This window comes from Opisthorchis viverrini (assembly GCF_000715545.1).
Source record: "Opisthorchis viverrini unplaced genomic scaffold opera_v5_508, whole genome shotgun sequence".
In the NCBI taxonomy this organism is placed as follows: domain Eukaryota; kingdom Metazoa; phylum Platyhelminthes; class Trematoda; order Opisthorchiida; family Opisthorchiidae; genus Opisthorchis; species Opisthorchis viverrini.
In genome coordinates, this window is record NW_008752172.1 from 235,621 (window position 1) to 248,821 (window position 13,201).

Below are 13,201 nucleotides of genomic sequence, written 5' to 3' on the forward strand. Positions count from 1 at the left end.
TCAAATCACAATCTCACGAAGTGAACAGTCCGGATTGCGATAGCTGCATTCCAGCTAAACGAGAAGCCGAAACTGTGGAGGGCACATATGGTACTTCTCCTACCTCGCTGAAGCTTCGTCTGGATTTTAGCCATAGGTGTAGTATATAAGGTAGATGGATTCTGAGCTGTTGTATCCACAGACTGGTATCGTGGTCAAACTCCGACTGACAGCATTAAGCTGAAAACACTTACAGAGGTATGTGAAACTACAGCCCTCCTCCGCCTATGTAAGGCTTCAAAAGAGCAGGTTTTTATGGAAAAGTAATATAATGTTAGTGGAGGAAAACAGCCTTTCTCCTGACGAAGTGCCAGTGCAAACGAGTAAATATACTTGAATCAGAGTTCGGGGTACTGGAAAAGAAGTAATATACAGCCAATTTACAGTGCAGTAGCCGCAGTTCACGGGGTCAACAGGTGCCCATGTAGTTTACACTTTTTGACGGATCCGATGGATAAAACTTCTGGCATTGGGTCATGAGTCGCTTGATTGCCTGGATGTATTTTCGTTGGGTTTCGTCGTTTAGTACGTGAGCAACGTTCTTTGCGTGGATCTTTTCTTGTGCAGTACGAGAGTGAATGCCATGGTTCGTTACGCCGAGTGGCCACGGGGCATTGCCGATAGCCAACTCAAGGTAGGCGTCGTTGGCCTGTAAAATTTGAAGGAAAGTTACGGGAAGAGTGATGAGATGATTGACGATGGAATCAATGGACTGATTAAGAGTGCATGCTTTACTCCAGACTATTAAAGGTATTTCGTAGATGCGCACGTGGATGCAGCCGACAGAGTCAGTTGCTTATCCGTCAAGTGGGGTAGTCAGCACTTCAGATCCATAGAAAAAGAGCATCGAACACTGTGATAACATGTCTTGTCTAAGAGGCTGAAAATGAACTGGAAACGAATGGGCGGTGCTCGGTCAATGAAACGATCACAAACTATGAAAGGCTTGAACACACCACCTACAGAAATCGACAGATTTCCTCTACCGGGCTGGGACAAGACAATGGATAGAGACACCGACAAGACAAGCCAACCCGCCTATCCTAGAGAGCATCGCTTCCAGTTCCTATCACTAAAACCCAATTCCACAGCTCTTATTGTCTTCCACTCAAGGAGAATACTCAAAGGAAGTTGGAACGATTGAGCATCCAATGATGGTTCAGGTACCGCTGTTATAACGTCCTACGCCCCTTCACATCGATCCAGCGACGCAGACTATAGCGGCGGAGACGCGACGTTCGCAAACCTTTCTATTTATATGAAGCCATCCAATTAAAAAAAGCACGAGAAGGTTGACCACAGACAAGATACAACGGTAAAATTGATTAAGACCAACCGCTACCATCAACCGTTGTGGCTCTGACTACGAACGAGTGACTTTGGGGTCACCTATCTCAACTCCAGTAGCAGCCAGGAAAACAAAATATGCTATCAGGAAGATGTGGAGGCGAGATGGCTCAAGTGGTTAGAACGAGAATTTACTGACCGGAAGGTCCGTGGCTCGAACCCAACCACTGCTTCTCGACTTCCGCTGTCCAGGCTTGGGCAACCCGGCATTATCCCAGCCCTCATGCTTTTTTCGGGTGGCATGGCAGCTAGGCGGCAGAAGGGTGTTACAGCTGAACAATTTTATTATCAGGAAGATGTATTCCAGCGCAACCTATCGACGTACCGCACATGATTTCATCCAAAATTTAAGCTTCACTCCGCACTACTACTTCGATATTGCTCAGATGAAATGTTTCGTACGCGTCCCAATCTAAATCCATTGCCAAGCCATATGGTGAGATAGTGTGTTATCAGTGCTTATGAGGCCAAGCGTTTGATGTGATGGTAGACCAATGAATCTAGATATACGACGCGGGCCATTTTCAATGTGGTGATTCATCTCGGGTAGTCAAGAGAAGAAATCTTCTACAAACAAAATCGCCTTCTCCTCTTGGTTTCCAAAGTCGGAGTGGCGTATGTTCAGAGGATGCAAGTCACGCACTGTGAAACCCAGAAAATTCGTGAGCTGCTTCCACTTATACATTACGTGAATAACTACCTAATTCTCTCAATTCAGTACCAGGCTGTCAAAAAATGTAAGTGAAGGTCGACATCACGTGGTTTGATAGTGGTAATTCGCTAAGGTCACAAGGAATGCAAGCTTATCCTGACAAGCCTTTCGCTTTAAGTGAACGCTAATGAAAGTATAGGGCTAAGGACACAAGGTTTCCAAGTCTCATTCGGGAAATTTTTCAAATAGTTAGAGGACAAACGTAATGCAGCACCATCAGCCTTTCGCTTAAGTGAACGCTAATGAAAGTATAGGGCTAAGGACACAAGGTTTCCAAGTCTCATTCGGGAAATTTTTCAAATAGTTAGAGGACAAACGTAATGCAGCACCATCAAAATGTCATGAGTGAAACATGGTCATGCGAACATTAGAAAATGGAGAATCCTGTAGATGAAAAAGTGTGAGCAACAATACAGAGCCAAAACAGGCTCACTAACCAATTTAGTTAGGAATGGCTTCAAAAAGACAATCAAGTATGGTGGTATTTGGAACTCTGCTAAGGGTATATACCACCTTATCGAACTTGTTACTGCAACACACACCACTCCTATATGCACATGGAGTTGGGCAGAAATGAGCGACGAGGTACTTGAAACATGGATGGCAGATGGCCGATGCTGCTCTCCAGGGGAGGGAAACCATCCAATCTGTACAGACCTCACACCGAGCATCTGAGTTGGGATGTCCCTTGTTCCATAACTTCAAAGTCTCGTTCCAAAACATGCTTGGTCCACCATGTCTTTTCGGGTTTCATTCCACCTATTATTTTTCTCAGTGAAACAAACATGTCCGGCGGAGGTGAGCGAACACCTCTCCTATTTCTTGAGTACTCATTACACCACAGCTTTATCTTCGAGAAAGAGGTCTAGACTCACATTCTTTCTTTCTCTGCGCCTTTCCATTACCATCCCACGATTTACGTTCAACATATACTTTTCTTCAACTTTACCTCCTTTAAAATGAAAATAACACTTTTGTGGTGCAGATCAGTCCATCAGCCTAGACAACGCCACAGCTCCCCGTGAGGCAGAAACTTTTCCCACCACTAACTCTCTTTCCAAAGTCGTTCCAAACTCCGTGACGATGCTCTTAGACCACAGATCCTACCTTAACTACATAGCTCTCAAAATACTCAGTCTATACCTCCAGTCCGTCGGCACCTTTGACCAAGGCGTCATTAGCTTCTCCCATTTCACCTCCACTCTTCCGCTTCACACCGTCTCGCCGTGTTTCCTAGCGCTATTCGTCTGTGGACTGGAGCAGCACGTGATAACTGTTCAGTTGGATAGGTCATCAGAAAGAACCGGTACATGGATAAACCAATACCGAACTTCGACGGCTGCAGATCATACTGCGATCGGATTAAGAGGTTCAAATAGTGAAAAGGGAATGAGGTAACAGAAGGTTGATCAATCAATCTAACCGAAACAGTCGCAAGCACATGGTTACAGCAGTCGATCGAACATAATGAACATAACGAACACAATGAACGAACATAATGATCAAACACTAATGAAAGAACATCCTTGACACACAGACCGTTTCACCTGCGTCCAATTCCGGTGGGACAATGGTTCGTGGTTGCGAATTATATCCACAAAAAGGGTTTCCCAACTGAAAGTTGCCCATGGATCACTTAGATGATTTGCAGCTCGTAAACTAACACCAAATGCGATGACAAAACAAGAATGCTACCTTCAAAAATAGGCACGACAGATTCAAAAACAAGGAATATTAATCTGAAACCAATGTAATACAAGACTGCAGCACCTATGATAAAAGTTAGGGAGAGTGGAAAATAGTTTGTCCATGAAACCGTCACGAATTTACCTTCAGGTAGTTTCTGTCCATCATGAGCGTGATAATCTTCACCAAAGAATCCAGGATATCGTCACGACAACACTGAGAAGGGGAGGAAAAACGAAATGAACGAAGAAATGGTGTACACCACCATCTAGTGACCAAATCTAGTTCGAGTTCAAGCGTATTTTGCTTCTGACCAAAAGGCAAGTAGTACGGACCCGTTCCTAAAAGACTGCCACTATATTAATATGTACAACCTGCGACTACCTCAGCCATTTCGCTTCACTGGGCATTAAAATAACCACCCCTCCTCGACTGACTGCTTTAGACGAAATAAGAAAGATCCGTCACTTCATAGACCAATGATGTAAACTTACTCCTAAATTATGGGTTATGAATGCCACGAAGTCCAAAGCATCAAGATGCTCACAGTCACAGACAACTGCATTGTGAGTTGATACTGATAAGGACTAGTGTGCCTAAACACCATGGTACTGTTGCCGAACGGTGGCTGTATGTATGGAATCCGCAGTGGACTGAAGTTATTACTCGATCACCTAAATACCACCACCAATTAAGAGCTCACGCTTAAATAAACGCTGTTTCTGCGTCCTGTTTGAGAGCTGTAATCACTGGGTGACGTATGACAACGAACGGAGTGTGTTCCACTATTGACGAGTATTTTTTTCTCAACCGATACGGAGCATGCTCACACAGAAAGGTCTGATACGCACTGTTGTCCGTCCTGATTCCGCTACTAGAAAAGAGGGGCTTCGGATTTATTGAAACGTTTAAGCACTAAGCACAGACTGGTCATTACTACCTGAATTGTCATTGAAAAAAATGAAAACAGCACGATATGAAACTCTTCGGGTGGGGTAACTGTTCTAGAATCGATAGCCAAGCACCGAACGGGTACCGCGACCGGACGAACAGACTAAGTGTAGTCAGGCTATGGTATTTGTTTGACAGATAATTTACATGCAAGTGCGACTCAGTCGATTAGATGAGGTCACACTGAGTACGGATTGCCATGACTCCTAAGAAGTCCAAGCTGGTGAACACCGGATATCTTTGAAATAGGCCACTATATCGGGGTTCTGAGTCTCTCCGGAGTAGCAATCACATCTAATCAAGGAAACAAACACGGACTAGAAACTGGTAAACATACCCTGTGCTGCAGAGCACGAAGGAGTGGCTTGATGTAGTCCACAGTTTGTGTATAGGTAGCACTGCTAATTTTTCCAAGATACGAGAGCTTTTCTTCTTTAGATCGGGAGTTCAATATGTTGCCCCACTTTGATAGAAGAAACTGCAAGAAACAAAGTGGGACGAGGTAGAATAAATATAGCAGGAAAAAGCGAGCGGAAAGTTACGGGAAAATATCTACAAGCCAAACGAAATGAGGTACATCATTTAAGTCGTTTTCGGTACGTGGAATATACGAAATACACAGATGTGTGGCTCGAAATTCTTCAGTTAACCGGATGCAATATATTGTGGTTTCCCCAGCTGGGCGAGCAGATCAACTACCATTAGATAAAACAACAGAAATAAAGTGTCACTTATGGAGGCACACAAAAAAACGAGGAACTTTCAGTAAGCACTTACTGGTATAAGAAGACAACTTCGGGGGGGGGGATGTGTCCTCAGAGGAGATGGCAAATAAGGAGTGTCATCATTCCTTATTGAGGTAGTGAAAATGCACTATTAACTTCAAGTTTTAACAGTTTCCATAAAAATGGATAGCATTTTCTGTTCTTTGTAAAGTCATAAATTCAAGACTCCGGTAGCTCTGCGACTCATACCTGTGTTATGCTAGTCAGTCCCCGTAATCTAAGTCATTCGTAAACAGTGGCTTCCTCATCTAGTTAAACCTGAAAGAGAACGACTAAACCAAACCAGTCATCGCGAAAACGAAAGCAAGGATTATTCAGAACGCCGGAAATTAATTAGCATGAGGCTAGGATTCGAGCCTCAAGCTTACAGTATCACTTGAAAATCTGCAGGTGTGAAGCGCAAGCCGAACCGTGAGGCAGAATCATTTAGATTATTTAATATTGTTTGCATTAACACGGCATCAGATCCAGGAAGAGCTATGTCGTCTGCGTACTCGATATCTGTGAGCGGTCAATCTTGAATAACCTCGACCCCATAGGCATTAGAGGCTGATAGTGAGTTATCGTATCAATGACGAAGTTGAAAAGGTGAAAGAGGACAGCCTTGTCTGACACCACTTAAGGTGGTAGATCGAGGCAAGAGTTCCCCGTAGAACTTCACACACGGAAGTTGGCGTATAGAGCTTGAAGGAGGGTCAAGAATTTACGGGGGATACCTTTGCTTCACGGACACTTCTATAGTGCACGACAATTCATTCAGTCAAAGGTAGTTTTCAAGTCTAGGAAGAGGACTACTGTTGGTTACTGGAAGCAGTGTCACTATTCTAGAATCTGTCAGAGGATTAAGATGTGGTCGATGCACCCTCTTGCTGGACGGCACCCAGCTCGGTTTTCGCGGGTCTCCCTCTTCCTGTGTTCAGTCAGCCTTCGAAGGATGAGACTAAAGAGGACCTTCGATGCCACAGCTACCAGGCTGACGCCATGGTGAATTTCACAGTGTCAGCGTACTCTTTTTGAAGATAGGGATGACTGTCGACATTCTCAATTCTGCAGCCATGGTGAATTCACAGTGTCAGCGTACTCTTTTTGAAGATAGGGATGACTGTCGACATTCTCAATTCTGCAGGCACTTTGTCTTTGTTCCACATAACGCCAATAAGCTTTGTTAGGTGGGTTACCAGAAATTCTCCGCCTAGTTTGGAGAGGATTGGATACAGATGGTCCGGCGCTGGTGCTTTCTCACGTTTCAGTATGGATATTTCGTACTTCATCTATTCTTACGACGGGCGATTGAGTTTTACATTCCATTCGCCCGTATGCACGATCCCCACAAACTGGGTTGCAGGAGGCCAGCTAAACTGTTCTTCGAAATGTTCGGCCCATCTCTCCAGTACGTTTTTGGGAGTGAAATAATCATCCGCCTTTTTCACTTATATTTCTACTGACCGCTGCTCTCCAGTCGATCGTATCAGTTGGTACGGGGCTCGGCTGTTTCGGGTAGCAAAAGCCTTCTCCATCTCCCGAGCTTTCGATGTCCACCAGAGCTCTCAGTCTTTCCTTAGACTCCTCATTATTTAGCGTTTGAGGGATTTGCGCCCGCCGTCGTAATCGTTACTTGCTGGTATGGATTTTCTAGCATCAATCATGGGTCTCGACGACATCCAGTAGTCTTGCGGTCAAATGGGAGAATTCAGACAGACAGCATTGAATGCCGCTAACAAAGCTCCTTTCATATTTTGAAACGCTTCAACCACATGCTACCTTCCAGTACAGTATGGGTTTATTGCGGAGTTGTTGGGCTAGCTCGGATCGATACGGTTGAGCTATGGTAGTTTTTTCGAAGATGGTTGACTGACATACTGCTTGCCGACTTGCGAGGGCCTGAAAGAAAAAGAACACTCAGGCTTGCACGCTCAATGGCTTTATCGGAATCAAGTTGTGTGCCCCACAAAGAACAGCAGGCTTGAATTGTAGCTCCGAACTGGTGGCTGATAGCCATGTTATTTGAAATGCAGTTGGTAGCTGCCAAGTTACACGAGGCGATCGCTTATGCTGAAAGTTTGTGCTGGTCAGGAACAATTGATCATCAGCACACAAGTGGAGGAGCCGCTCTACTATGTCTGTGCGACGAGAATTCACTCCGAATTGAACGACCTAATGTGATCCCAAGGAGATCAGATGACCAAATTGAGCATCCACATCGCCCGCAAGTAGCACAGTATCAGAGCTTCTAGCTTAACGAATGGGCCTGAATAACTCTTGATAGAAAGTACCATTCTCAGTGTCAGAACTGTAGTCGATACTACAAGCAGGCACCGATTTTTTATGCCGAGGCGTTGAGCTTGACTGATTTAGATAACTGGACGGCGCCTAGACGTTGTCCACTGGGATCCAATCCACCAAAGTGCACTCAGCTCTGGGGCTGAGTGCAATTCCCACACCATATATTCCATAAGTCATCAGTTCCGGATCACCGGACACATGGAGGAAGAAAGGTGAAAGACCTGAGTTCGTCCTTAGTTATCTGAGATGAATAACAAGCCTGGTTCTTGTATGCGTGTTTCATAGACACAGCACAGATCAACTTTAAGGGAGTACAAGGCTTCATAAAGCATTGCCTGTTTGCCAATTTGTCAAAAAGTACAGACGTTAAAAGCTTCTACATTGAAAGGACCTAATGGACTTAGAAAGGTTATCGGTAATAAGCAGCGGGGTGGATAAGGCTCTTCGGTCAGGTAACTAACAGTCAAATGACCCAGCAACATGTGCTTGTGTAGTGGGGGGGGGGGGGATGGATATCGGTGGACACAGAGCTGTGCGGGCGCATGATACTTCCCGGTTGCCCAAACCGAGTAAGAAGAGTTAAGCCCAGGTATCCCACCTTGAGCTTTTGACCCAAAAGTCTAACCCACAAGGCAGTGGGAGGATGTTGGCTTTTGTTCGGGGACCTAGCCTCTGACTGGAGGCAGTGGATAGTAGGGACTCTGCCCGGAGCCGTAGTAGCCGGAGTAGTAGCTTTAGGTTGGCGTTAAATATAACTCGTTTGGATGAGTGATATTTCACGCTCATTTTCTGCTGTTGATGGGGGGCTAGTTCCGATATTCCATTTTTATGGTCTTTTGGTTCTTCCACAGACTGTGCTGAACTAGTCCAGCTAAATCGTTCTTCGAAGAATTCAGCTCATTGCTCAAGACGATGGTTTTGCGAATGGATCGCTGTTCTGGCTTTTTCGCTGACACTTGTCTTATTTTGGCCGGTCGGCGGAATCGGCTGAAACAGGGGGCGGCCTTCTCCATCTCCAGGACCTTAGCAACCCACCAGAGTTTTGTCATTCCTCATGCTCTTTATTATCCGGGCATTTGAGAGATATGCGTGTGCTATTCTGGTTGCCATATGCTGGTGTCCCCTATATAAGCAATAAAGTCTGCTGATCTCAACGAAATCCAGTGTTCATTCCGTCAAGTCGGATGGCTTGATCATACATATCTAAACGCTGAGAGAAAAGCCTCTTTCACTTGCTTCCATTCAACTTCCAAGCGATCTTCGCTACCAGAGTGACTGAGTATCCACCAGGTTTCCTATCAGATCAGCTTGAGTTTGTTGTGCTACTGAAGCTAACCGAAACTGACGAAATGAATTGCCCAGCTTCGGCATTTGTAAGGCTGATGGGAAGTGAAGTGATAACCGAGCAACAACTGCATGATGAGAGTCAAGTTGCGCACCCCAGATGGAGTGGCAATCATTAATTGAGGCTCTCCATGGACTGATGATTGCCACACAGGCTAATTGAGTTCACGATTGGCTTGTAGTTGGTGGCCTCCATGTAATTTGGTGTGTGCGCCCGTGCGGAAACCTTCTAATTACCAGGAAGAGCCACCCAACATTGTCCGTTCGGTGAGCGTCGACTCCATATCTATCCCGTAACTGTGCTTCTTCCAGGCTTAGTCGTCCCAATCAGGCTTTCATATCAGCCGCCAGCATTGCTATATCAATTCTTTTTGATGACCGAAACAGTCGTGAAAGATATCGATAAAACTCCTCATTCTCAGATTCAGAAAACCAACCTGCCGCAGAGACGATTGTTTACCAGGATCCAGTCCGGTAAACTGATTTCAGTCCTGGGTCTGGGTGCAACTCCCACACGCTAGATACCGCAAGAGATTTCATCCTGATCGCCGGGTAACCCAAGTGCAAACTGTGGAATCTCTAAACTCATCCTAAGCGGTTTCATGCAAATGACCGAACTGTCCTGTATTTGTTTTGAGGATACTGCACATACCAACAGAAAAATATGGTGTTTTATCATGAGGTACCTGTTGAAAAACTTGACAGAATAAGGCTGTAATATGTATCAGGATGAGTTTATTTTGACTTATTCTTCTGAACGGACACGGGAAAATGATTTGAGGACTGTCGGCTGAAGATACGAAGTGAACCGTTTATAAGGTGAAAGGGAGTGTGGCTGAAGTTTAGTGATCGAAGAGCTCCAAGAATTATCCAAGCCGAGGAAGGGGGTTTTAGGGGTACCCACCATGGACAGTTGAATTAACAACTCAAGTTACAATGCAGAAGGTGGCGGATCTTGCCTAGTGGACAACATCCGAACTGCTTGGCTGTGGGGTGGGGGTAGTCTAGATAGAGGTCGCATGAGGTTATGCATAGGTGGTTCACTCTAGATGCTACTACGCATAGCAGATGCGTTTAGAAATGCATCGGACCCTTGGCAGGTTCCAGTTGTACTTCAGGGGAACTAGGAGGTTACCATAAACCGTTTGGCAGTCCCAATGTGCGATTCTAGGGCCTGTCTTTCAGTTCGCGGGAAAAATCTATCTCCTCTTAAATTATGCGAATGATGTCATCTGGGTATTGCATATATACAGGGTTTTCGTCAGCAGCTATTTGACCACCAAGGTTTTGAGAACTGTGCACCATTCGTCTCATTTTTTCGCCCATCACGAAACCGAATAAGGATGGGGACAGTGGGTATCATTTTCGGATATCAACTTGTGTATGGGAGCCTTTGGGGAGTTTCCCACATGCTGTCGCACGCTCCAAAGTTGGAGAATACAAAGAGATTATGATATTCAGAAACCTTCTGGAAAAGGCGTCTTAAGGACAACATTCTGGTCAGCTAAGTCCAATACGCCTTGGAACTCCAGGAATGCTCCTACCAGACCGGAATTCCGCTTGTCGCTCTCGAGTCAATGCTTCACGGGCCTCCGTAGGGCGGTGCAGAACAAGTGGTGCCAAGTGTTGTCACGACTGAAGTCAAGCTGGCCCCTGTGTAATTGCCACAGTTACAACGGGTCAAATTTTCAAAAATGGGCGCTTTCGCCAATTTCGCCCAGTTGCATGGGCAGTTTCCTTTTCCCAGATACAGACAAATAGATTAAACAAACGCTGACCTTCGCCCCAATCCTTGAACAATGAGGGTGATAGGTCCTCCAAACCAGGAGTTCGGTGGCGCCTGAGATGACAAATGCAGTCAGAAACCTCTGAATCCGTACAGGGGTACCAAATTCACGGTCCAGGGTTTTACTTCAGTTCCAGGATTCGAATAAGTGGCGACAGGTGGTCACGAGAATTGTTGTTCAAAGCATTTGGCTCAGCGGTCGAGGTGCCTGTACGTGTTTATTCAGATTCCCGGCTTTTAGCCCGTTGTAACAGGTAATTCAGAGCCCCGTTAAACTTGTCTTTGGTGGTGTTAGGGCCACAGTCAATTGGGGGCGCAAGCAGACGTGACAAACAGAAAACAATGGACTTCATACTGATTGTACGTAGGCTGGGACCATAGTGCCTAAACCTACATGGGAGGGTGATTAGGATTCACGACCAAAACCTTTGGCCTGATCATAAGGCAGCGCCGTTTGGCGGGGAATGTCAGTTCACTCCCGTTTTTAGAGAACGAATCGCCATACATGTACAAACCCTCAACCTGGAGAACGTGTTGCTCAGACCTTTAGGCATTGCCGAATCTAGTACCAGAGACCCTGTGAGTGTCGCAAGAACACCCTCCAGTGTAGCTCAATGAGTATAGGAGGCACGCAAACCGTCACACCACTATAAGGTCTTTGTGACGGCTACTTAGGATTAAAGAAAAGGCTGTCTAGTCTAAGCAAACTAACCTCGCAGAACAAGTGAAATATAAAATCACATTCCAATCCTACTACGGAGAAATATACGGATAGATTACGAAAAACAAACCGAACAAAACATTTTGAGTTCGCTTTCTTCTACAAAACAGAATTACAATCGCAGAAAATGTCATAAACTGACCTTCAAATAACTTAGCACATGAGTGGTGACTTTGTCACGAAAGTTTGGCTCCATTTCTGTTGTGATAGTCACGGGAGTCAATTTGCTTATGGCCACAACCGTCGAAGTAGCATCATCTGTTGCTGTACCTTCACGATAAACGACATAACGCGCGAGATCCATTTTCATCTTATCGAATTCTTCCTCACTGATTCCTCCGTCTTTGGTTTTCACATCCAATGAGGAGACTTCTGCAGGATGTGCACCATCAGCCACACGTCCACGACCAGATGAGTAAAATTCTTCATCCTCAGCATCATCGACCTGAATATACATATGACCAAACTATGCGGAAATTCTACCTTATCTAGCGCAGCAATTAGGTCATTCCTCATTCCCTTTGACTCCGGTTCCAAGAGTTGCAAACGCTTCAGGCGCTGGAAAGTATCATAGTCACTCTCCCCAAATAGACGTATTGGTTGGTTCCTTTCTCGTAATAACCGGACGACCTGGAAAGGTGAAAATCCTGTGACCATTAAACTCACCTCTTTTCTCGGCATCAACTGCCCTTTCTCGCGCTCCTCTCGACTCCGCTCTTCAAATTTCTTTAGCAACAAATCATCCTCTTCATTCTGTTTACAAAAAAGTTAAGGATAGCGCAGAAAAAATCAAACCTTATCAAAAACGTTAGATTCATTCTGATCCTCAGATTGCTCTTTTACACGTTTAGATTTGGTCCAGTATTCTTCTTCTTCTTTTTCCCGCAACGCAGAGCGTTTGAAGTACTTGGTTTCACCCTGATTAATGTCCTCATTAAGATGAATCGAGAAAACATACAAGAAGTTTGCTGCTCTCCAAGTAGTTACGCTTTTTGGCGATTTCTGCTTTAAGAAGTTCCATTACTTTCACAAGTCAATGGATAGACAACTGAAAAACAAAAAGCAACGATGTCAATGAGGGTGAAAAACCAGCCAACACATTCCAGGCTGGAAACACGCGTAAAAGTTGAACACTTATCCCTTTATGGCATGCTAAGTAAAAGTTATTTGCGTCGGACCCCGAGCTGAACTAACTGGAGATGCTGGAGGCCGTCCGTTCCAATGCAATGGCTATCGGTGGTGAGGGTCGATGACCACCTGTCGCTCCATCAGGAACACCGACTGGTCCTAGGTCTGCCTCGCAGTCTCATTTAACTTAGCACAAAGGCTGAGATACTACCGGGTTGACCAAGCCAAGACAGAACCAGTCGGGACGCTGAAATTGGTTTATCCTGAGATGGTCCAAGTGGTTAGAGCGCGAATTTACTGACCGGAAGGTTCGTGGTTCGAACCCGACCTCTGCCACTCGACTTCCCCTGTCTAGGCCTGGGCGACCTGGCAGTATCCCAGCCCTCGTGCTTCCTCCGGGTGGCATGGCAGCTAGGCAC

At 45.4% G+C, this 13,201-nt stretch overlaps 1 protein-coding gene across 1 annotated transcript; it reads right to left on the minus strand.

Moving 5' to 3' along the window:
* Nucleotides 1–299: 299 nt before the first annotated feature.
* Nucleotides 300–12,675, minus strand: T265_11508 (hypothetical protein; the record flags this gene model as incomplete). The annotated part of the gene is made up of 6 exons (XM_009178180.1): nucleotides 300–688; nucleotides 11,797–12,099; nucleotides 12,138–12,284; nucleotides 12,321–12,407; nucleotides 12,450–12,572; nucleotides 12,613–12,675. 6 exons carry the CDS (start codon nucleotides 12,673–12,675, stop codon nucleotides 449–451), a joined length of 963 nt encoding a protein of 320 aa, XP_009176444.1.
* Nucleotides 12,676–13,201: the final 526 nt, after the last annotated feature.